This window comes from Lepidothrix coronata, unplaced genomic scaffold (assembly GCF_001604755.1).
Source record: "Lepidothrix coronata isolate B3197 unplaced genomic scaffold, Lepidothrix_coronata-1.0 Scaffold37, whole genome shotgun sequence".
Lineage (NCBI taxonomy): Eukaryota > Metazoa > Chordata > Aves > Passeriformes > Pipridae > Lepidothrix > Lepidothrix coronata.
Window position 1 is genome coordinate 6,468,049 of NW_016690217.1, and position 24,905 is coordinate 6,492,953.

Genomic DNA, 24,905 nt, shown 5'->3' on the forward strand with positions numbered 1-24,905 from the left:
AACATGGACATGACTGTTGCTGATGCGGGGTTGTCCTGTCTCACCAGGAAATTTTTTAACACAAACAAGGGTCTGGCATGGAGGGGAAGAAAAAAGTTAAAAATCACTTTGGTATGAGGTGACAGCAGGGCCCAAAGAGCCTTTTAGTGGCCCATGCAGAGTGTTTGCTGAACCTGGCCCTGCTGTGGGGGGTGCGGGGCAGTCACCATCGCGGGCGGGTTGTGCTCCACCTGACAGCGCTCTGGAGCCAAGACGGTATCATTAGCCTCGCGCAGCGTGATTTCTCCCTAATCCTCTCCGCGACTTACAAGAAGTTTAAATGTCCATGCATGATGTTATTAACTGGCTTTAGCAACAGCTTAAGACCTGGATATTTTTTTCGGAACCTCCCTGATCGGAGGAGCACACCGGTGAGGCAGTCAGTCGCGATAATAATTACTAGGCACCAGGAGGAGAGGGCGCTGGGTGAGAGGCGGCTCCTGGTCGGGCGGGCAGCGCTAGCGCTGGCAGAAATTAACGGCAGGGAGGGGCGGGCGGTGAGGAGGGGGGCCACGGACTGAGTATCAGCGGGGAGAGCAGAGGCTTGGAGCCCCGGACCGGTGCACTCCGCCGCACCCCGCCGCATCCCGAGCGCGCCGCCGCCTGTCTCCCGGGAAACACCAATCAGAGCAGTCACTGGGAAGCGGGGGCGGAGCCCAGCGGCTGGATCCCGGCATCCCCTCGTCGGTGGGCATGGGCTTCGGCGGATTCAGGCGGGTGGTTCGGGCTTCGAACCGGCGGGGGATCAGCTTGAGGAGCTGTGGAGGGATGTGCGGCCTTGGCAGGGCAGCCAGCGACTGGGGGAGCCCGCGGGCCTAGCGCAGCCTCCACGTTTGCCAGGAGATTTTCCGACCCGTCCCCGGCTCCCCACAGCAAGCATGGATTAGCATTAGTTTGGAATTAGAGAAAAATAGCTTTTTGAGCACCAGGTCTAAAGACACGGACTGAACACTATATTCCTTTCCCACTGCGTTACATACATATACTCTCAAATCAGGTTAGGCAGCCTGGTGTGAGACTCGATCCTGATCCCTGCAAAGTCAGTGGTATAAGTTCATCCGTGTCAGACTTTGACTCTGGCAGGGTCATACCAGCTTTACACCACGTGCTATAGATGTATATGCATACATGCACAGATGTATGTTTATAGTTATATGTTTATACACGAGGGAGAGCTTCAGGAAGAACAAAACAAGTTATTGTTGACAGTCAACAGGAAAGTCAAAGGGCTCCTTTCTCCTTTTCCACTCCCAGAAAGGGCCATAAGAAATGCCCTAATTTTTACCTCATGCACTTGCCATTTAGATAGGAAATTTAATTGTTAGAGTCTGACATTTTCTTTCTTCTAAATTAAAATAATGGAGGCTATAAGGGTAATTAATGCACTCACTCCAGGGTGAGCAACCTATGGAAGTGGTGCACATTTTAAAAATTCAAATGGACTTCTTCCATCATGTCTCTGTGGGACAGCTATGCACACCCAGCCCTCCTTCTAGGAGTAGCCAACAGAAATCAGAAAACAACTTTTAATTCATATGGAAAGGGTGGGATCTGGCCTAACAGGCAGCATGTCCTTGGCTTCTCCAATTAAAATAGATGTTGTGAAATATTTCACAACATCTATTTTAATTGAAAAAAACCAATGCACCCTATGCTATTGTACATTAATGGCAACTTCAGGGAAGAGGAGATTCATACATGAACTATTGGTACAAGTATTGGTACTGTCTTATTTGGAGAGGTGAAGAAACTCCCCCCTCCAACAGCTGCCAGGTTTTGTTTGGTGGGCAGGGAAGTGGTGAAGGCCTGGCTTCTCTTTAAACCTCCACGACACTTGCCTGTGCTGCCCCACTTCTGTTCTGCTCTCAGATGGCCCCAGCTGCCCCTCACTCACAAGTGGTTACATGAGAAAGTCAGAAAAGAAAATTTACCCAGCCACCCTAACCAATCCTCTGCCTGCACCATGCACCAACATTCCCAGTGTCCAATGTTGCAGATGATGGACCTGCTGGGAAAGGCAGCAGGTGGAGCGGCTGAAGGGATGCATTACTCGGCACAGGGGCAGTTATTAATTTTTTCAAGTTTTTATGCCAAGAACTGTACAGTGCTTTATGAAACACAGGCAGAGTCACAGTCACTTAGATTTAAAACACGGGCATTCTAACAAAGCACAAACAAGTAACTCCTCACCATGCCTTTAAGCTGTTCCTTAGTCTGCACTGTGCATGAACACTAAGCAGAGGACTGAACTGAACAGCATTCATAACAGAAAACATTATAAAGTGAGGGTAAAAAAGCAGTAGTTAAAAATTGAGAGAACTGGAAGCTTTCCTTCTGGTACCTGTGTCAACACTGAGATGCCCTAATGAATTTCCTCTAGCACCTGGAAAAATATATTTCCCTTTTTTTTGCTTGTCTTATTACTACTAAACATTCAAGAAGAAATAGATTCAGAAGAAGCAACCCATGTACTATGGAGTGCATTTACTAATATCTATCCCAACCTGGAGGGTTAAAATAGTAGCTGAATATAAGTTTGTTTGCAAAGTTTATTTTTTAAATTTCGTGATGAATTAGCCAGCTCTATGTGCTGAACTAATTTTAAGAAAATTAAAATGTTTATCTGGCTAAAATAAATTGTAAATGAACTCATTTTTTCCTCCACCTGTTTTTTGTTGTATTTCATGCATTGTAGACCCTAGCAATGATATTAGTTCTAGTGTGGGAAAATATTATAATTGAGATCTGCTAAGTTATTTGCAGACTTCAAGTTTTTCTTTACACTGTGCTGACGTTTAGTACAGCCCCGGTGAGGAAAACAATGCTGCCATTCACAGCTCTAGACGTAGATTTCAATCGACTTAAGCGGGCACAATGAAACTTGGTCATTCGCTGGTTACCCATATTGTGTTCTCAAATTTTCTCTCAGCAAAAGTATAATGACTCAGTATTGTATGGTTCCATAGACAAGGACTCAGAACAAGAGACACTAGTTTTGTCTGATGGTGTGAGAAAGTCGTGAAGGGATCTTTTCTTCCAGATGGTGTTAAATTCAGCTGCCTTTTTAACATTGCCTTGCACAGCAATGTGCTGCTCCCTTTTCACAAAGAATAAGCCCGGGTCCCTGCTAGTTAACATGCATACTCACGCAACCTGCAACTACACTCCAACTGTTTTACAATGCAGTGGTATGCTAAATAAACTTCCAGTGCAAAAACTAGCTTTGAGAGAACCGCCCCACTGATAATTAAACTTTTTGTTCTTGTTTTGGGGGATTTTTTTTATGTTACAGAAAACTTCATTGTTTTTTGTTTGATTTTTTTTTTCCCACAAGTTTTAAGGGAACAGCACCTAACAGATATATAATCCTAGGAAAGGATTACTTTTCGGAGTTACTTGGTGCATGAGCCTCTTAAAGCATGATTGAGGGCCTGCTACCACATTTCAAAATGTTCTCTTTCCCCAAGTTAGAAGTTAGCTGTGCCAGAGAAAAGATGCAGAGAAATGAGGCGCTTTGCTCCTAAAGAAGTGAAGTAGTAATAAAAATAATAGTAATAACAGTCGTATTTTATTGATTGATAATGTAACATTAATAAGGTACAAAACAATTTAAAGTGACAATGGCCAACATGCGATTATATGCTGCTGTTTTTCTAAGGTGTTTTTCTTCGCAGGTTTACACTGGAGACCAAGACACAAGCAGCAGCTTAAGTAAATTGACCCTTTTCATGACTAAGTAAACAATGGGCTTCCCCAGAAAACAGCTTATCGCCTTAATTGAAGCTATTTGAGAAAGAAAATCGCTCACTTTGTCATGTAAATGTTAATTGTAGTAGACAAAATGGCTCTAGGTAAATAGCACCTCCAGACAAGCAGTAAATGAGAGGCGTGCGGGCACTCGGCGGTGAAAGGCTGGTGGCACAAACACGGTTCCGATGTAAATAAACACGGCTCCCCTCTCTGGGCGCTGCAGCAATAAAACTTTGGCACGCGTAGAGCAGCCAAAACGGAGGTTTAACCTCAAAAACAGCCTTGCCGGGGCCTCGGACGGCACTGCTGGCAGCCACGAGGCGGGACCTACGACGAAACTGAGGTTAACAGCTACGGGGAGGATGGGGTAACTTTTGGGGCCAAATTCTTTGTTTTAGATAGCAAGCCTGCTGCTTCCAGGACACCCTGTTCCATCCCTCTCACGGTGTGTGGCATGACGAAGAATATTCCCGCTATAAGGCCCAAACCAATTTTTTTATATAACCAGTTCAAGAACAAAGTAGAAATACAAGAGAAAATTAAATAACAATAAAAAGCGGCGCACAGAGGGCTAGCCCCGGACAGATGGAGACCACTAAGCCCCCTTCTGATCTTATCTTATTTCTGATCTTATTTTAATCTGCCTTGGAGAACGTTCGGTTTCTAACACAGTATCACATCCCAGCGTGCCTCCGGGAAGACGCTTAGGTCAAGTCCAGAGGAAATATGTTACCCCGAACAATTAAACCTCCTCGATTTCACTGCACGAAGCGCCTAAGCCGCGGTAATTACAAAGGTGAATAGCACCCGAACTAATATTTGTTAAAAACACGAGGATCTTCGCAATACCGACAAGCCTGCCTTTCCCTTCCTCCTCTGGGACCAAAGCTCGCATCCCCCACCCCGCTCCCTCAGCAGGAGAATGGCGCAAGTTCCGCCTGAGCTCAGGTTCCGCCCTTCTTCCGCGGCGGGAGGCGGAGGAAGCCGGGGCGTCCACTCGCCTGGCACCTCTCGGATGGCCGCGGGTGGGAGATGCTGTCGCGGGTGCCGGCGGTGGCTCCCCCCGCCCGACCCCATCCCCGGCCCCGGCCCCCGCCGGGCTGTCTGTCACCGGCCGCCGGGACACGGCGTTGGCACTTGCCCCGAGCGTGGGAATGGGAGCGCCCAGCCGTTCACATCTCCTGCACGCCGTTTAACAGAATCAATTAGGCAAGACAGACCCTCCGCTTCTCCACTCTCGCACGCCCCTTCCCCTCACTTTTTTTTTTTTGTTTTTTGTCAGGACCATATACGTCCTAATTATTTCGGTATGGGATGCCAGAGCTGTTTCCTGGATAGATCTGATCATCCTTAAACAAAAAGAGAGGAGGCGCACACGTGGGTTTTGGAGTAAATGTCACTTTCATTTCCAATGCTAGGCGCACAGCAAGGCACAAAACATTTTTTTACACTTTGACAGGGGGGAGGCGATCTCGTCTCCATCATGTCTTTCTGCTTCAGTAGCTTCCTCAAGGAAACCCTCTCTCAACAGAGAAGCATCTGTGCTAGCGTTTTGAATAGAGAAATAAAAATCGGCCATTACTTTTTTCCCCCCATTTTTGTGCAGCTCCGCCGGGTTCTCAGTAGATATAAATTATTAAGCTTGTCTACACTTCAGTGTAAAATTTTTCTGAAAGCCTGCTTTCATAGGATTTGAAATTAACCTCGATGCTTTGTCTCAGATGCACACAGACAGGTTTTGGGTCGGTTTGTTATTTTTTTGTTGGTTTGGGTTTTTTTTCCTCAGTTCAGTAGTCCACTCTGTATCATCAATATCACCGTCTTCATCATCACCAACTACCACCTTTATTTTTAAGGCGACTTCATTGCAATGAATCACTTTGCAAAATGAAACTCATAATTAGCTTTCTAATAGAAAAATAAATCATGTATATCCTCTTAGCCCGGGTTAAGGCTGGCTGGTCTGGGTTTGTCTTTATTTATTCAACAGCAATAGTTGCACATGCATTGTTTATCATCAGTACCATGTCCTCTGTGCAGTGGCTGGCTATCCATTATATGCCATCTGACAACTTCATATTTTGGAATGAGTATGCCATTTAATTTCATCCACTCCCACCTTCATCTGTAAAAATATTAGATTCAATAAGCATTACTGACCCTTCTCGAGTTTTACTGTCTCTCGCAGCAGTCTTTCATTTTCACACGTTGTACGATGATCTTGAAGGAGTTTTTACTTTCGGTTATCTAGCTTTATGAAGACCAAAACACTCATACAGCTAGATAACCAAAGATAACAACTCACTTCCCTCAAAGCTTTTTTTAATTTTTTTTTTTTTTCTAGTCCTTGCTAGAATCCAGAGTTTTTCTGGCAAACAGACATGTTGTTTTCTCCAAGAGCACCAGTGCTGCTTTAAAATGTTCATCCTTTTATGCAAGTGTCTCTGTATGTATGTGCAGCTAATAACATCCAAGAGAAATCTGTTGCCTTCGAAGTTTATTCCGAACTTTTTTTTTCAGCCAGTAATTTCCGGCAGGGATAGCCAACGATTCATCTGTTAATACCAGAAAATAAAACCAGTCATTAAGGTGCTTCAAGCTGCGTTAAGAGAGAGGAGCATCCATCCTTTAACAGGCCTCTATTTGCATTGTAAATCGCTTCGTTCTCACGAACGACTCTTTAGCCTCTATAAAGATGCAAAGCCATCGGCAATTTCCAGCGCAGTGTAAGGAGCAAGAAGAAGAAAAAAATTCCATTTAGTAGAAAGTAACAAGATGATTCGAGGATGCGTCTCTTGATCCCTTTAGATTATGTACGGTATAGATCTCTTTGCCAAATGGTGGCAGCTTGATTGCAAATATCTGGCGTGCAGTGTGTATTTTAGAGGGGGAAGATCCTCGCTTTCTCGGGGCTCCCAGAGCTGGGGAGAAGAAGACGCGGTCTTGCCGGCTGCTGCTGCCCCCGGTCTGAAAGAAGGAGGAAAGGGCCATCATTGGAGGGCTTTCAGTGCCAAAATGCGGGCCAGCCAGGCAAGGTCAAAGGTCCTGGACCGCGGGAGACCAAGGTAATGATGATGTCATGAGAAACCTCAAGTACACACGGCTATTGATATGCATGAGCGACCAGCCACCGGCGCCGGGACCGAGCCCGGTCTCGCCTCCAGCATCGCCGCCTCCGCCGTCTTGGCGCGGGGGATCCGCCCGCCGCTGTCACCTTCCTCCTCCTCGGCAGCGCAGACCGCTTCAACATCCAGAGGCCGGGAGGCAGGAGGCTCTCCCCCGGGGCGGGAAGCAGCCTGCCCGGCCCCGGGGAGAGCAGGGGAGCCCCGAGGAGCCCGCGCTCCTCTTCGGGCAGCCCCCGCCGGTGCGCAGCGATGCAGCGGCGGGAGCGGGGCCTGGTACTCAGAGGCCGGGAGCAGGGCTGTGCTACGCAGTAAGTCGATGTGTAATTACATTGACAATTTGCTCTGTCGTAGGTGTCTGCGGGGCTTTGGGGTTTTTTTTGTTTGTTTGTTTGTTTGTCTGTTTGGTGTGAGGTTTGGTTGTTTTTTTGGTTTTTTTTTTTTTTTTGGTTGGTTGACTGGTTTGGGGTTCTGGTTTTGGGTTTTTATTTTTTTGTTTGTTTGTTTGTTTGGTTTGGTTTTGGTTTTGGATTTTTGTTTGTTTGTTTTCTGTTGTTTTGTTTTGGTTTGGGGTTTTGTGTTTTTGTTTGTTTGTTTGGTGGGTTTTGCTTTGTTTCGTGGTTTGTTTTTTGTTTTGTTTTTTTTTGACTCCACATCTCCGTCGTGCTTCGCGCCCGGCGTAATTCGCAGCTATTTACAGCGAGATGGTCCAAGATGTTTTCCTCTGCCTGTCCGCGGGGGAACCTGAGAGCAGCAGGTTCAGTGTATTCTGTGGCATCAATTCCACCTCTCCGCCCTTCTACCCTGCCCCCCTCCCTCCCAGCTTGTGTGTATCTCTATGTCTGTGTTAAAAAGCTACACAGGTGAACATTGCAGCAACATTTGTTTAAGGTCATGCATCATCACCTGACGAAAAGCCTTAATAAAACTGCTGATTCATCGTTTATTTTTATTAACCTCGTACTCAGAGTGAAGAAATGCATGCTAATGTCTTTCTAAACTGTTAGGATGTGTTATGTGCAGTTTTAGGATTTAAGCCTCTCAGTTTCCCCTTCCCCACTCCCCCAAAAGAACATTACACTTTGAATTATTTAACAATATAATTTGCATGGAATTTTTGTTACTCTGAAGTGCAAACTTTAAAGGCCTCCTGAGTATGTGTGATGTAATGAACCTTCTCACTAAGATCTACCATATTTTATGTAGAAATTAAAAAATGCACTTCAACAGCTGCAGTGTGCTGTGGTCAGTATAACACACACCAAAAAATTCAGCACACACAGACTATGGAGTGCTCTGAACTCCTAAAGGAATAACAATTTAAAATTCATGCTGCTTCTAAGGTGCAAAATATAACACAGCATATCATGCACTATGTTCCCGCACAATTAGTTAATATGTCACACTGCATTTAAATACATTTTTTGTAAATTAACCTGTGTTTGCATAGGTTGCTAATTTTTAGGTGGAATTTTTTAAATGCATGGAGTCAAACTAAAGTTGTTGCTCTGTGTTGGCTGCAGAGCTTGCTTGTATGATAAAGGAAATGTGTGTTTGTGTGTATACAGGGGAGCCATATGTACATGTGTCAGTCTAGGTACATGTGTGTGTATGTGTTTGAGCTAAAATATATATGTGGATGTATGTAGTTACACCATAAAATATCAAGTAACCAGCCCATTTTTTATCATGATTACAAAAGCATGAAAACAGGGAAGTAATCTCCTTTGTCAGATACTGTTCAAAATTAATACTGTCATCAAGAAGTATCACAAAGACATTGCTAATCTGCCAGTCTGCTAAGTCTCAAATACTGCAGAAATATTGCTAATTTATTTCTCCTTCCAGATTCTAAGCCTTTGAAATCAAGCATTTCTTTTTTTAAACAGGTATTATTTATCCTCATATAGACTGCTTTTTTACAACCAGTGCTTTTACTTGAGAGACATAAGAGCTCATTGGGCCAGTCTTCTTTGTGGAAAATTCAGAGACTCACACAAAATGGTTAGAATACTTATAATGCTGCATTATGAGTTACTGAACTTCTTCATTACCTCTCAGGCTGTTCAGGCACAACAGGAGCAACTGAATCAGACATCTGATACATCCAGAGGCACACGATCACTTTGATATTATGTAAAATTCTAATGAGTTTTTCTGAATTGGCAGATAGGCAGAAAGATGTGGTTTTTATGGCAATAGCTAGGGGCAGTAGTGCTGGTGATCAGGCATGTGTTGCATAGGACAGGCTTATGAGCTTATGGATTAAATTCTTTCAGTCAGAGTCACGGAAATTCAAGTGCTCCTTGTGTATGTATGTGTGTGTGTGTGTATGCTTATATAGGTGTCTATGTACATATATAGGTGTGTATGTATGTATCTGCATATAACCATATTAACACAGATGGATATGTACATGTTCATGCAAGCGCATCACCAGATGTCACATGTCACCGGATTTACACTTAAATGCAAGGTATATTATTGCAAATGGGTATTTCCAAAGATGTAAGGTGTACCTTCAAAACACCGAGCCCTGTTCTCACAACCACCTCACTTACATTCTGACTTACTCTGAAGTAACTGCAATACACACGTTTTGTTGATTACTCATTGGAGCACGTCAAAAGAGCCAACATGATGGTTATGATGTAGCTGATCATTAGCCATATTATGGATTGCATTTTCTAGCTCTCAGACACTTAGTAAGACCTTAAAATGATCGGGTGTCCATTAAGTATTTGCTTATTCTGAATATTACAAAAATGTATGCAGGAGTTTAAGGCACATTTCCAAGACTTCAACGTGGAAAGTTTAAGCAATGCACAGTTTTGAAAATTCTGCCCAAAACATCACCTGAATTGTCGAAAACAGCAGTTAACACAGCCTGCTCTCTTCCAGTTTACATAATTGAATAAAACTTATTTATTCCAAAGTCACTGTAGAAACATCAGCCTATTGGAAGACATGGAATACAAACACTGACTTTTTCCTCCTAGTTGCCTAATAAATTCCCACTAATGGCCTGCAGATTAGTATGTGATTGTCATGCTTGCTTTCTAATCTTTTTATAGGTCTGCAGACACCTGTGACATAAAGAATATCCTGCATGGATTTTTTAAGAATAAACAGTCTTTACTGACTTTAAAGAGGAATGCTTATGATTCTCTAATCATTGCAATCAGACCCCCATCCTATCTCCAGCATCCCCACCTTCTGTGTGGAAGACACACAGGAATCCCCCTTAAGCTGCTGTGAGGTACCTAAGAGGGCGTAGTGTTACATAAATTCCATTTTCACACTAAATTATGGCAGAATTCATGTAGAGTTAAACCACCATGGCATGCCAGTACAGCCCAGGCCACCTCTCCTTGTAGAGCAGCATCCCTTTCCTCCCAGCCAGGTAAGTCACTTGACTGTCTTGCCTTTCAGTAAAGGTGCCCCATCTTTTCTTTTGTGATCATTATTTCATTTGACAACAACTGCAGATTGTACTTCTGTTATGTTAAACCTATAGTGTGCAAAGGGATATCTACCACAAATTACAAACTAAAAAATGTCAGATTATTAAGAATTCAGTCTCAGAAAAAAATACATTATCAAACCCACACACAGTCAGTGATTACACCTGGAAATACTGTGTGCTGTTAAATAAGATATATTCATATCTGTAGGTGATACATGTCATTGTCTGACTTCTATTAAACAAACAAACAAACAAAAAAATTACTGTTTCTTGTCGTGATTTCATTACCTGTGTTCTGTCTGTGTTGTCTAAACCTGAAAAATAGCCCCCTCCAGAAAAGCAAAGGATCACAATTTAAGCACTTTCAGTGTTTGATTCTTGTTCCAGAAATGCATGTGAATGGGTCAACCTATGTGTTTAGAAGGCACTGAGTATATTAACTTCCAAGATTATTAGATAAATCACTAAAACGCTTGACTCTAGGTTAAATGGGGAAATAACTAGCCACATTTCCTGAAGATGATCTAATATGACAGAAAACAGATATGAGTGATGTCCTTCTGTATCTGCAGGGTTAAATATGGTAATCAATATTTACAGGAAATCATATGAATAATTTACGTTTTTAAAATTTTATTGTTATTTCTGGAGAATTACGGTTAAAAATAAAAGGCTAAAAATATTATTTGGGGCTGCTGAATAGAAGTGACCGAAATTATAGAGGCAGATCTATGATTTGCATGCTACAAGCTGCCAGTTACTTAATAAAGGATGGAGGCTCCACCTAGCCTTCAGTTCAAAACATGCAAAATATACTAAGCCAGCCTTTCCCCACTGGATTTCCCAGCCCTTCCAGACCTATGCTGAAACCCGAATTACCAGGAAGGCGTGGTCTCTATTTACAGCCCCAAAAGCTTATCAAGGGCCGCAGGGTTAAATAAATACAATGTAAGCTGCTCGCTTTCATTGCATTATATCCAATAGAGCAGCCTTAGCTGAAAGAAAAAATTAAATAAATTCTTATTATTATTTCGCAGGGAGCAACGGTGTTCTTAGATGTTACAATGAAGGAGTTTCACTCGTTCCACGGACCAGTGTGGACCGGGGTTGTTGAAGGATTTTGACCACTTTTTTGGTGGATAGAGAGATGTGAGGGGACACTCCTGGGCCATGGTGAGCAGCTGGGCTGCACCCTTCTGCCAGGTACGCTCCTGAGCTGAGCTGTTTTGGCCAGGATGGATTTGGAGAACCTGGGAAGTGATGGCTGCTTGTTCTGAGTGATCTGCTATGTGGGAGGCACTGGATGAACAAACTGCTGTGAGCAATCCCTTGCACCTCGACCAGCTGCAAGATATGCCTCCAACTTCTCTTCTTCCCCCTCCTTTTTTGTCCTGCCCATTTCCCTCCCCCCTTTATGTTTTTTCTCCAGTTTTTTTTTTAATTTTGTTGTTATTATTGTTGTTTGGTTGTTTTTTTAAGCTCAACTATGTAAAGGCCTGTTATACTTCAGCCCTGTGACTGTTTGTTCCTGTGCCTGCACACCTGCACACCTTTTGAGGGCACCCAGGCATTGCAAAAAAAAGCTCCCTCAGAAGCCACAGCTCGGCAACTGCTGGTAGTCTGCCAGATAATTAACATTTCCCGCAACCAAATACAGCTCCACGACCAACAGGTTTATCTTCAGACACACAAAACCAGCTCACCAGCATAAGACGCTGTGTCCAGTCATAAAACCTTGCCTTGTTAATCAAATGTCCCTTGCCAGGAGCAAGAACTCTGTCGGGGAGACCCTGTCTGGCTACCCGGGGAGAGGTGGCCTCCACGGGCTCACAGGGATCTGGGAAACCTCCACCTGCCCGGGGCTCAGCACCCGAAATTTTGCCAGGAATTCAGGACACCAACACACATACATAAACACTTGCGGTACTTACATTTCTTCGCCTTTATCAGGGAAAGATGTGACCCCAGATCTAGGGGGAAAGCTGAGCCAACGATGACAAACAAAGATCCCCACGGCCAAGGCCCCTCAGAGCAGAGAAAGCTCTCCCAATTTTCCATAAATTCACGTCTTTCCCCTTGCCATCCCTATTTAAAAGTGCTGCTTAGCTCCACAGTATTATTCTTGTTCCAAGGACTCTAAAAGAGTTAGAAATGTTCCATCCAGAAAAATGGGAGAGAAACACAGAAAGTTGGCTTGGGTTTGCCTTATATTTTTTCTTTTTTTCTGCAATGCTTCCTATGCCCCGGAGTAGAAAGTGAACTGTTGTATGTGAGGCTCTGCAAGTTTTTTGGGGGAGTTGGCCAAGGTCTAGTCCAGCCCTCTCTGCTGAGGAGGACGTGCTCTGAAATTCAAGCAATTTCCCCAACGCTTTTGTTGCTGATGAACTGAAGCCCTATTGTTCATCCATTGCCACGGTCTTTTTCAGTTCCTATTATAGGTTGTATGTTGCCAGAGATAATGAATTTGCACCAAAACCCTCTCATAGTCCCATTTTGACAGACGGAACAAATTAGAAATGTCTAGTGTAAAGAAGAGCAATGGCTACCTCTTCCTAGAGAAGAAGGGAAGCTTGCATTTCTTTGGAAACTTAGGAAAAAAAAAAAAAGTGAAGCAAAAGGTCGAGTGTTCTAAGGTGTTTTTCTTCAGCTAAATTCCAGAAGAAGAGTTTCATCCGAGTCTTGTTTCTGGAAGGCACTGCCATTTGTGCAACTTTTGTCCAAACCAAGTAGTCGGTCAACAGCAGGAAAAAGAAAAAAGAAAAGAGAAAAAAATTAGAAAAAAAATCGTAACAAAAAATACCCTTCTCCCATCCCTGCTTTCATGCGAACTTGTAGCGTGACCTCTCGTCGCTGGAAGGAGGGTGTCCTAAAGAGCTGCCCGTTCCTTCTATCCCCACTCATCCATCGCTCTGGGTTTGGAAACAGCGTGAAAACGCCCGTAAAAGCCCCGGCTAGGTTTTAGGGCGCAGGGGGCGGGTGGGGAGAAGTTTGGGTGTGCGCCGGAATGGGAGGTGTGCGGAGAGGAAGGGATGGAGGCAGGGATGGAGGAGGGATAGAAGGAGAAAGGTGCAGGGCGAGGGGGCGGCAGGATGGCTCGTTCCTGCACCAGCCCCCGCCTGGGGGGCGTGTGGGGTGTGACGCCTGGGGGGCGTGTGGGGCGGTGTCATGTTGGTCCCTCACGGTGAGTCTGCTTTACGCGACGCCGCGAGTGGGCAGCTGTTAAGGAGTGTATGTGTGTGGGGAGGGGGCTGAGAGGGGCAGGGGAGGGCGGGGGGAGGGGCGATGCTCAAAAATTAATAAATATATGTATATATACACGCTACAGACGCTCACACACAGACAATTTTATATATATATATATATATATAAAATATGTGTGTGTGTGTTTGTATATGTCAGATGTGTGTCAGATGTGTGTCCCGCTCGGAGCCCGAGGCTCTAGGGAGTGGGAAGCAGCTCCGCTGTCTCCGGGCACGGATTTCCGCGGAGTGTTTCTGCGGGGAGATCTCCACCGCAGCCCCGGGCAGCCGGGCATCCCCTGCCGGCACAGCCCCCGGCGATCGGGCGAACAAAGAGAGCTCTGTGAGGACCGGAACGCCAGCCCCGAGAGAACCGAAGGAATTTAGCACGAACAGCTGGCTAAAAAAAAAAAAAAAAAAAAAAAAAAAAAAAAAAAAAAAAAAAAAAAAAAAAATTTATAAGAGTCGACACTGCTACCCCGGCCAGAAAAACACCCGCGTTTCCGCTTCCTGGCGAGGGCATTGAAGATTAGTTGAAATGCTTGAATGGAGGAGCGGTGAGTGTGCGGGTGTGCAGCCCCAGGAACGGCTGTGCCAAGGTCCACAGAGAGGCTCTGGAACAGCTCACAGCAGGCTGACAAATGAGTTAATGACGTCAGCAGCAAAGGAGAGAAATTTGGGTCCTAACAGAGAACATCCCTCTCATCCCGCCGCCTAGCCGGCTGAAGTTCTGAAAGTTCTCCCTAACATCACGATACACTGTAGAGTCTCCAGAAGAAGCGGTGTAAAGGAAGGAGGAGTACACACCGCTCTCATCTACCACCCGCTACCACCGTATGCTCATCGATTCCCCGCTCACATTGAGCTTTCTCCCAGTGGAGGGAGGGGGAGATCATGGCAAAGCCGGGAGACCGGCTTGGACTTGCAGAACAGACAGGCGGGGGCTGAGACTCGAGATGAGGACTGCGGCCACCCCACTCCTCCAGCCACCCGCTTCTCCCTCCCTCCCTGTCTCCGAGTCCCGTACCCGCGGTTCGCTGTGGAACAGCGCCCAGATGGATGCTGCGCCTCCGCTGGCTCAACGCTCCTCTGTCATGCAATGTTTTGGGGAGGCAGTAGAGAAATTTTCTTATTATCATTTTAAATTGGTTAGAAATTTCTATTTCCCTCTCGTCTCCCGATGCAAAGAAGCGGCAAATAACGTCTAATTAAAAAAAAAAAAAAAAAAAGAGAGAGAGAGAGAGAAAGGGCAGGACGGACTCGCCGGTCCTGAGGGAAGGTGGGCTTTCTTTTGGGGGCGAGCGTTGGGGCGGGCAGTGCTGCTGTTGCTGCTGCTGCTGCTGCCAGAGCCTATTTCATATGGTAGAGCGCGGCCGAGAGCCTGCGCGGCCGCGGAATAGCGCGGAGCATCTCAGCGGCTGCGCCTCCGCCCCGCGTCCCCCATCCCCACTTCACGTTCAAGGTTTAGAGAAGAGGTCACGTCCACTGACGTCAACTGGAGGCATACGGCACGTCCGCCTGCATTTACATACATCAAGGAAATTAGGGCATAAAAAATAGGAAAAAAATAGAATATGCAAATCCCCCTGCTTAGAGAAGAGATTGCCGATTCTGGGAACGATCGTCCCTATTTGCGGAAGATCCTAATTAACGGAACAAAAAACTGGGCCTCTCTCTTCTTCTAAACATCATCATCATCCACAACAAAATAAGCATCCTCGAAATGAGCACTCGGAGCCGGTCTGCAGCGCGATCTGGGAGCGGGCGGCCCCGATGTGAATGCAGGGCTCCACCGCTGCGCCATTCTCTTCTCCTCCTCCTCCAGCTCCTGTTGGCTCCAGCGCGTATTACTTTTAATACTGATGCATATGTAAAGGTATATTTGCATTGTTTTTAATTTACTGAAAGTTGTAGCCTATCGCTTTTCCTTTGCCCTCTTTTATCTATCTGTTTAAATATCTTTCCTTTCCCTTCCCCTCCCCATTCCCCCGGTTTTTGGCGAGATTCTGCAGTGTGTCTCTATATACAGTTTCCTCCATGCTTCTGTTTGTATAAGGTTACAGACTGTGTACAGTGCTAATACTACAAATCAAGGTGCACAAGATGCTTATTGGGCCTTAAGAAGGGAGGAGGATCTTATTGCCCTGCTCAGCTATCACATCGCTGGCTTGAAACTGGGAGTTTGCCTAATTAAGTTCATATTAGGAAACAAATTTTAAAAACCACCAACACCCCCGCTCCTGCCCCGTTTAAGGGTATAAAGACATACAGATATCTCAGTGCTGTGTGTTATGACCCATAAACACACTTATATCTGCCTTGGTTTCAGGAATCGTTTATTTCAATATCTTCTCTTAAAATGTGCAGAGCCAGGTACGGAGAGCTTTCTCCAAGGAAGACATTTTGTATTTTCTCTCTTAGGTGCTGCATTATTAAATGTATTACACCTCATTTTAACGTGTGCAGCCTTAAATCCACTACATAATTCTTTATAGAAAAAGCAGCTTTTTAGATGTTGTTTGAAAATACGCTCGAAGCCTTACGCTTGCTTTACCCGAAAATCCACAGGCCTTGAATTATATGAAAAACATTTTTAACATATTTCGATTTAGCTTAATGGGTAACAATAAGAAAGAAGAGTAACAATAAGAGTAGTTTCAATATGATTAAATCCAGAAGATTACTCTGTTTTTATAGTCCGGAAATGTTATGTTTTTAAATGAGAAACCTTATTTTCCTAAGAAACGAGGGGAAAAAAAAAAGCTCAAGTACATGGATAGATAATTATTACACTATGAATGACTCACCTGCATGGATGTATCAGGCAAAAGTTAGCCTTCTTCAAAGACTGACATGCATGTATTTTTTTTAAATAAAGAGTGGAGTGTCTGTGTTTCTCAGTGCCTGTTTCACCACAAGTATACTTTAATTCTTTGTCATTTCTCACGGTATTCCCAGCGCTGCCTCTCCTTCCAGTTTTACGAACCCTACGCTGATATGCCATCCAGTAAAAAGTGGTCAGATGGCTACACGTAAAATATTTAAAGAAATAATACCATCTCAAAACGGAAATCGTCACGGTCATCCCTTAGGTTAGCTCTTACCTTACTACATCTAGCAGCAAGTCACTAGGAAAATACTATTTTTACACATTTTTATCAACAGTGGGTGTCGGGGACTCCTGGCCCACGGATGCAACCTGACCACCCCCCCTCCCGGTCCCTTTTAATTAGCGCTCGTGCAGTTGTCGCTCCCTTGCGGACCCGCATTAGCGTGTGCCGGGAGGCGGGAGGAGGTGAGAGCGGGTCAGTCCATCTTTCCGTTCCCGCAGCGCATCCCGCATCATTCCCTCCCTCCCCGCCCCCTCCTCGGTGCCTTACCCCGCGCCTCGCCGCAGCTACGACGGGACAGGGGTGGCCGCCGCCTGCGCCCCCGGAGCACCCCCCAGGCCGGGCTGCCGGGGGTCCGCCTCGCAGCATCCCTCCCCCCTGCTCCCCTCCTCGCCCCGCGTTACTGCGCGGCGTCCCCGCGAATCACAGCGGCGGCTTTTGAAGAAGCCCCGGGGGTGGAGGGGTTGGAAGCGCGCCCCTCCCTCCCCGCCTGCGCTGCTGCCTGTGCCACGAGCAGCGTGGGGAGAGCTGCGTGTCCCCCCCCATCGCAGACACTTGCCACTTGAACATGACGGGGGGAATAGGAACAATAAATGCCACCCTCGTTCTCCCCCGCCCCCGCGCCCCCGCGTTACCTAATATCGGCCTTTTACTGCTAAAAATACGGGTCTGCACCGATCATCCTGGGTGATGGAAATACCATCGAAGTCGGCGATTTCTTGGATTTTCGTCCAAGGATAGATAAACAAATGAATACATAACAGCACTAATAATGCTCAGATTTCGGGTAGCCGCTGCAGCCACGGAGATGAGACAGGGCGCCGGGTTGAACATACATAAATGCATGAAATAAATCCATTTCCACATCTTCTCATTATTTTTCCCCACCTTTTTTTTTTTTGGAGGTTTTTTTCCCCATCAATACTTTTAATAACTATCGTCCTCTAAACCCAGTATTCATCATTTCACACTTAAATTTTCTGCCTTGTCTCTTCATCCTTGTCGTCTTATCATATATGTAAACCTAACTGCTTATGGTTGTACACGCGAAAATTATTTTTTAGAAAAGTGGAGGTGTAGATACTGTGGATATCGTGGAAGGACTTTTTGAAGTATTTTCTTTTAATTACTCCCCTTTTCCTTTTGGTTTTTTTTTTTAAATTTTTTTCCACAGGACTTAGATTTTGTGTGTGTGTGTGTGGGTACAGAGAAAGCTCTAAATTTATTTTTTCCTTTCCTGAAAAAAAGTTAAATACTATTCTCCCGCCAAATTTCCGTTACTTCACCTAATATTATCTCTTCATCGTTCTACACGTTTTCATTTCAATATCTAATTCCTTACCTAAAAGCTTCCAGTGCGAATGCACCCTCACGGTGCATCTCCTTTGGAAATAATAATAATAATAAAAATAATAATGATAATAATAATAGTAATAATAAGCCAATGCCCCTTCTTTTCTGGTTAAGTACATCTCTCCTTATTAGAGGTATAGAGGCAGAAACCGAGAGGAGAGGCAGGAGAAGAGGAGGCGAAAACTTCAATACTTTCATCTGTACTTCACATAATCGCTAAATGTTGAGGTTTCCAGAGGCTCAGCAAACTCTTTGTTAGGGATGTTTTGGCAAGCATGCAGAAAGCCAATTTCAGCTCCAGCCCAGGGTGAGCAGACAGAGCAGTCGAGTCTCCAGGCACGGAGAGGTTTGACTTTCAGCACCAGCTGAAGGGAGATGAGCCCCATTTTCGCGACGCTTCTTCTGCTCTTTTATTTTCGTAGCCAGCTTATACCTAGGCAAAAAATAACTCATCGTAAAGACAAGGCTTGAAATGCACGCTCTTTTCCATAAAGATGGTCTCGCGGAAAGGAGTGAACTTGCTTTTTACTTTTTTTTTTTTTGTTTTTAATTGGTTTTGCTGTGATTTTTTTTCTTTATTTGTTTCACTGATTTGTTTTGATTTTAAATTCACTCTCCAGGTGCGGAGCTTATGTTCTATCACTATCCGTCCTGTCCCGTTTGCAACCCCTCGGCAGGACGTACCCCGCTTCTGAGCAGGGACAAAAAGCGGGAAGGAGGTGAAAGCGACACCCAGTTCCTCCGTGGGGCCTTTCCCTACCCTGTGCCGCTCAGTGTCCGGTCCAGATGCCCCGGAGGGCTCCGGAATACGTCCTCGCCGTGCGCGGCACCGGTGCCGGCGGCGGGGGAACAGCGGCACCTGCCGGTGCCCGCGGGCAGGACCCGCACCGACCGCGATCCCTCTGTCTCCCGGCTCCTCCCAATGCTCTGCAAATGCTACCCCTCGCCGTCGCATCCGGGCTGTGCTCCACCAAAAAAAAAACAAAAAAAAAAAAAGAAAAAAATATATATGATGAGAGAGAGAGAGAGAGCGAGCGAGAGCGAGATATATAGCTGGAATAAGGATGCTCTGCAGGTAGAGCATCCCTCGGGTGACATGCAGCACACTCTGCCCTCCACCCCGTCTGAATTCCTCGCCCTCATCTCCACTGGGGTGGGGTGTACGTGTGTGTGAAATTGTCGCCCCTCCTCATCCCCTACTTGCTTCGCATGTTAATTGCTGGGATCAAAATACGGTCTCGGTCTGTGGGTGCCTGTTTGAAGAGAAGCCGGGCTTACGAAACGCAGGGGCCGGGGAGGGGAGGCTGCGATATCCCAGAGAACGGTAATATTTCGATATTCCTCCCTGCAGAATGGCCCCCCGTTACTTATTGAATTTTTACCAGTGCAGTCTGGAAAGACCTTTTTCTTGGAACCACTTGTTAGCTGGTCACAGGAGGCTTTTACCTTCCCGCTATTCTCCCTTCGTCTTTTAATAAAAGTAATGAAACCGGAAGGTTTGATGTTACGGAAATGAAGTTTTTACTTGCGGGAGTGGCGGTGAAGAGTTCTAATCGCGGTAGGCAGTCAGGTGTGATTCGATAATAAATTTTCCTGATCTCCTTCTAGGAATTTTTCGTTGTCTCTTATCTCAACAGACTGCAGGCGGGTAGAAGAATAACTTGGCTGTCTCTCAGAGGACGTTCCTTCTGAGCCTCCAGGAGATTATTTCTTCTTCTCCAACAAAAAATATAAGAACGTGATTTTTATTTTTCAGTGAGAAAAGGCTGTGGGCGCAAGGCCATCAAATATTTAAATTTAAAAGTGGCGTGGCTGCTATATGCGGTTACAAAAGCACGCGTGACGTGCCCGCTTCTTGCGTGTTTTAGCTGTCGTACTGCTGGTACCGATGTGTACCAGCGATGGGCACGGAGACAAACACACAGAAAGCCGGTTGCACCTCTCAGGTAGTAAAACCTGAGCATAAATTAGTTCTCTGCTCACCAGGATAACAATTTCGAGGTGCCCTTCTGAGTAAAGGCATTTCAGCTCAAGGACCGAGCATATTATTTGAACGCCGGTCTTGCTCGGGTCGGTGGAAAAATAAGGATTAAAAGCAACGACAGAACCCCGACAGGCTGCGGAGGTTGTAGGGGAGGAGACGCGGCGGCGACCTTTGTCTGCCTGTCCTTCTGGTAAGGATGTTGTCTTTCTGTCCTAGTAACACCCGGAACAGCCGAGGACTATTTTGACACTCATCCTTGCCCTGGACACTATGTCGCCGTCCCCGTCCAACTCCCCGCCTGGCAGTATCGCATCTCCCCGCCGCACCGCGCCCTGCAGACGGACGGACGAACAGACGGACGGACTGCGCTACTGGTGCCGGTTCCCACGCTGCCGGAGCACCCACCCCCCGAGCCGGGACCGCTGCACCCTCATTAAAACGTCGCCGTTTTGATGCTTGTTGACAAAAAGTTTCAGAGCTCTCTCAGCGCAACCCCCCGCCTTGGGTATCGGGGGGAGGGCTTGCGAGGCAACCTCCCTGACGCGTCGAGCAGGGCAAGCACGCAGAGCCCCTTGCCCTGCCAGCCCCCTCCCGCTCCTGTTTTCTTCTCCACCTTTTCAGTAGCGACAAGGGAATCAAGAAACGGAACTAAGGATGCGCGGCGGATGCCAGCCCGCTGTTCAGCCGCCACGCTGCGGGACCTGGGGAGGTCTGTCCGGGGAGCGCGGTTGTACAGCGGGATAGAGGGCCGTTACGCCATCTGCCCTTGTATTTACAGAACCTCAGTTTCCCCCTCTTTCACATCCCCAAAAGGACGCTAGGCGGGAGAAGGCAGACCTGTACCTTGTCCTCTCGCACAGGCCCATACCCTTTCCAGTACAGACGGTCACACCCCAAACAATCACTGGAATGCGACTCATAATCTCGTCCCCACCCCACTGATTTTGATTTCATCCCGAGGGGCATTCGTCAGGCCTGCCCCCGCTCCCTAACCCTCCGTGCCTGTGCAGTGCGATGCTCGGAGTGCAGGAAGCGCCGTGCGGGTGCCACACGAACACCCGCGCGCGTGTATGCGTTTAACGAGCCCATGGGCAAACCCACATCAGCTGATCAGGTTTGAAATCCAATAGCTTCCCCTCACGTGAATTAGATTTGTCACTGACTGTAAGAAAGTAGGGAGCAGGAGGGTGTCAAGGACAAAAGAGAGCGGCGAAGGATTCCCTCGTCCCTAAAGGGACGCCTTCCCGCCTAGTCCCTCTCTTTCCACTCGGACCGGACCCCAACTTATAACCTCCCTCGTTATTACAAGAGGCCGAAAGATGAAGGTCGGAGAGGGGTCGGGGTACAAGCGGAAACCCCTGCCTCGCCCCCAACGCCGGACAAACTTCTCCAGCCTCGGGGTGACACGGCACGGCCGGACTGTACCAAGCTCCCCGCCCGCCCCTTCCTGGAGACACCCTCGTTCCGTACTCACCCCGTTCCCTCCTCTCCGCGCTCCGCAGCCGCCCGCTCTGCACCGTCACTCGTAGGCAGCCCATTAGAGGCTTCTCCAGCCCCGCTGGAACGGGTGGGAAGAAGAGAAGAAGTGGCGGAGGGACGGGGGGGGGAAGTTGGTGGTGGAGGGAGGGGGCAGCCACGAATGCTTCTTCACATCGGACTGCGACGTGGCTCGCTCCCCGCTTTTCGCCCCAGTATTTTCCACTCACTTATCTCCTCCGCTCCCGCCCCAAGGCAGACAGCCGTGGGGGACGAGGACATGTCTTTTGGGAGGGCCCTCCCTTCTTCAGGGTCCCGGCCAGGCAGGGTGAGGGGTCGAGGCTCAGCCTGTGGGGCCCAGCGGTGCTCGCGTTTGGGGCTGCTCGCGTCCCACGCCGAGAGCGGGGCTGTCGGGTCTCGGGTGCGTTGGCAGTGGGGTGGGCAAGTCCCTCCGCGCACCAGGCATCGCCCCCCCGCCGCCTCTTGTTGTTATCATCACTATTCCTACTGCTGCTGATGGTTAATTTAAGGGACCTCTGGAAACGGAGGCCGACGGAGGGGCCAGAGGAGACAGAGGGAACGGGGGGAAGCGGTTTCTCGGGGAAGGTGGGTTCTGCCGGCGGGCAGCACCCCAGGGGGGCAGTGGGCTAGGACAGAAGGTGTCTGTGCATCGCTGCTGGAGCGCCGGCGGTACCCGGGGGTCGGTGAGCGGCACCTGCCCCGTTACCAGGGCACCACATCTGTGTCCAAGCGGCTGGGGTCAGGGATCTCGTCACAGACCCCCTCGAAACTACAGATATACCTCGAAACTACCCCCTCTACTGCTACAGATATACCAATTGCCCCACTCATTCCTTGGCTGGACTTTTTTTGGCAATTTTCTCTCAGAGGTTTGTAGAAAGTTTTTGGCATCGGTACCTGGCAGGTACAATCCCACAGTTGTGACTGCGACATCCGTCACGACTTGCGCACGATCTGCATGCCAGAGATGGCATCATTCTAAACCTTCTTCTCTCTCTAGTGTAAATGAGGGCAAAATATTATTTGCCATATAGCTATTTGGAGAAGAATGCATCAACCGGGCTGTGGTTTCTATGGGGTTATGCAAGTTTCGTGTTTAAACAGAGTGAAAATGAGCCCATACTAATATTTGTCAACGTGTTTCAGGATGTTCATACCTTATATTTACGATATACCAAAACCCCAAAAAATGTAATGAGAGGTTGTGTTAATAACACCGAATTAAATTAACAAGAATTACAGTATGCTTAAAACAGATTGTACTAAAATGAAAATAAATATTTGATTCTTTGGCATAAACAACAAAAAAAAAGCATTTTAAACCTTCTATATTGTGTTCAGAAATTTTCTTTAGTTTCTAGCCATTTTGGTTTTATATAAAACGATTAATATAATAAATAAAACTAGGTAAGCCAGACCACGTTGCGAATTGCTATTATTTAAATTATTAAAATAAAATCCTTGGATTAATGTTCATTCCAATAACTGTGGAAATATTCTCCTTTTAATTTACTTATTTTCAAAACGGAAACTAAATGTATTAGAGCTGACTTCATTTCACAGTAAGAAGATTTCATATTAGAACAACTGTCTGCATATCCTTGCTGTAATGTGCCACTACCTGAAGCAGATAAAAATAACAAGGAAGCTCCTGAATTTGCAATTTTTTTCCTTGTCCTTTTTATAACTACTGCTACTGTAGTCACTTTCTCGTATGGATCATCCATTTTCTGGTGCTACATCTCTCCAGACACACTCACACTCAGGTTTATTCTTCTTCAGTAGTTCCTAGATATATTGACAACGTCAGCATTTTTTTTTTTAGTAGGTTTTCTTAAAAATTGCTTTCAACTTCAGAAAACAGCTAAGCTCTTTCCGGGCAGGTCAGCTCCAGTGATGTTAGGCATCAGCTGCTGTGGATCTCTAAGAATTCAGGTGGGATAAAAAATGAATTATTAGACATGAAATCATCATCAAATTGGTTCTAAAGCCATTGAAATTGGTGCAACTGATTTTTAGCAGAGGAGAATTTGGCTCAGTTGTTCAAGTTACAAGGGTGTGTGGCTGCTTGTTTTAAAATGCAGCTCTCAAATTCATCTCTTGTTTAACTTACATATAAATATATGGCAGGTAAAGACAAGCTATATCCATATTTTTCAAAGTAATTTAAGGGGGTTGGAGGAATCTGATCAATTTAAAATTTTTTACTTCCAAATTTATTAGTGTTCCAGCCATGCAGCTGTATAGAACATAATTGTCAGATGAAAAAGTCTTGCCAAGAGCCTGAAGCCTTACAATAGGGGATGAAACACTTAAAATCCTGCTTAATTATTCTGGCCAAGTGAAATGTTTATTTGTATTTCCGTTTTTCCTCTAATGATTTTCTCTCCCCAGAACTCTCACTGCGAATAATACACCTGCATTGCTGAGCAAAACAGTAGGCCACTCTGAAAACTACCTGTCCAGACAGTGAGAGATGGGATCGGGATACTCAGTAGGTCCATGGCACTCCCTGAAGAGAATTCGGCTTTAAACAGGACACACTTCATCCTCCTCTTCACCAGGCAAAATTGCTTCAACTATATCATAAGTATTAAATGTATTTTTTTGTTTTAGTTATTTGAACAACTTAAGGTAGACTTTAGTCCTGCTGTTGCTATTCAGTCAAAATTTCATTAGGGGAGGGAATATTTTTCCAGGTGAAGAACTGAGGACGGTCTCAAAAACGAGAATAGAAAGTTTGCTGTGTTCTTTGGATTTCTCTCTCTCCCTTTTTTTTTTTTTTTTTTAAGTCTGAGTGGTGTGTTATTATAAAAGTGTGTCTAGGTAATAAAACGAGAACTTCTGAGAACTTCTGAACATACTCTGGCTGGGCAGGTTTGACCTGAAGTCTTTAAAATCGGGTAGCATCTCCCTCCCAAACCATCCTGTGATCCTATGATTCCATGATTCTGAGATTCTATGACTCTAAGATCGGAGAATTCGGACCCACGCGGGACGCCCACGGTGGGAGGGACACGGTGATATCCACGTGGTTTCTGTGTGGGTGAAGAAGGGGAGGCTGTCCGACTTCAAAAACGAGGTAGGGGTTTCCCTATCGAGAAGCTACTCATGAGAAGGCTCATCCCAATACGGTATGTGGGGATGGGAGGAGCATAAGGCGGTTCTTCCCTGAGTCTGCCGACCCATTTCAGCTGGGATCGTTATTTCCATTGGAGGAAAACGAAAAGTTACATGAATTGCCTCAGTTATTTTTTAATGTGTATGTATGTGTACATTTTCCAGGCAAGTGTAGGAATAACTGGATAAATTTTCAAGAAAGATCAATATTTTCTCCCCTCCCCT

At 46.1% G+C, this 24,905-nt stretch overlaps 1 protein-coding gene and 2 long non-coding RNA genes across 8 annotated transcripts in view; 2 read left to right on the forward strand and 1 right to left on the reverse strand.

Annotated features, from left to right (window-relative positions):
• Positions 1 to 22,442, reverse strand: part of LOC108496191 — a 133,317-nt gene extending 110,875 nt beyond the window's left edge. For 4 of the 6 annotated variants that reach the window (XR_001874382.1, XR_001874377.1, XR_001874379.1 and 1 more), the window contains exons 1-2: positions 21,538 to 22,442; positions 12,309 to 13,087 (exon numbers count right to left, since the gene is read on the reverse strand). This is a non-coding gene — a long non-coding RNA (uncharacterized LOC108496191). Of the gene's footprint in view, positions 1 to 12,308; positions 13,088 to 14,643; positions 14,707 to 16,996; positions 17,123 to 21,537 lie in introns of those variants that run through there. The other 2 variants (XR_001874378.1, XR_001874380.1) reach the window with 2 other exon arrangements.
• Positions 6,758 to 11,886, forward strand: LOC108496190 (proline-rich proteoglycan 2-like). Its single transcript, XM_017812691.1, has 2 exons — positions 6,758 to 7,222; positions 11,415 to 11,886. Exons 1-2 carry the CDS (start codon positions 6,869 to 6,871, stop codon positions 11,499 to 11,501), a joined length of 441 nt encoding a protein of 146 aa, XP_017668180.1. The 5' UTR covers positions 6,758 to 6,868; the 3' UTR covers positions 11,502 to 11,886.
• A 1,295-nt stretch (positions 22,443 to 23,737) lies between the features above and the next one.
• Positions 23,738 to 24,905, forward strand: part of LOC108496193 — a 1,713-nt gene continuing 545 nt past the window's right edge. The window contains exons 1-2 of the long non-coding RNA XR_001874385.1: positions 23,738 to 24,054; positions 24,438 to 24,642. This is a non-coding gene — a long non-coding RNA (uncharacterized LOC108496193). The remainder of the gene's footprint in view (positions 24,055 to 24,437; positions 24,643 to 24,905) is intronic.

Bases quoted from the DNA above. Each gene is read 5' to 3' on its own strand.
- LOC108496190 (XM_017812691.1), top strand. From the start codon at position 6,869: ATGAGAAACCTCAAGTACACACGGCTATTGATATGCATGAGCGACCAG. The intron at 7,223-11,414 runs GTAAGTCGATGT...ATTATTTCGCAG, and splicing joins GAGCAGGGCTGTGCTACGCA to GGAGCAACGGTGTTCTTAGA.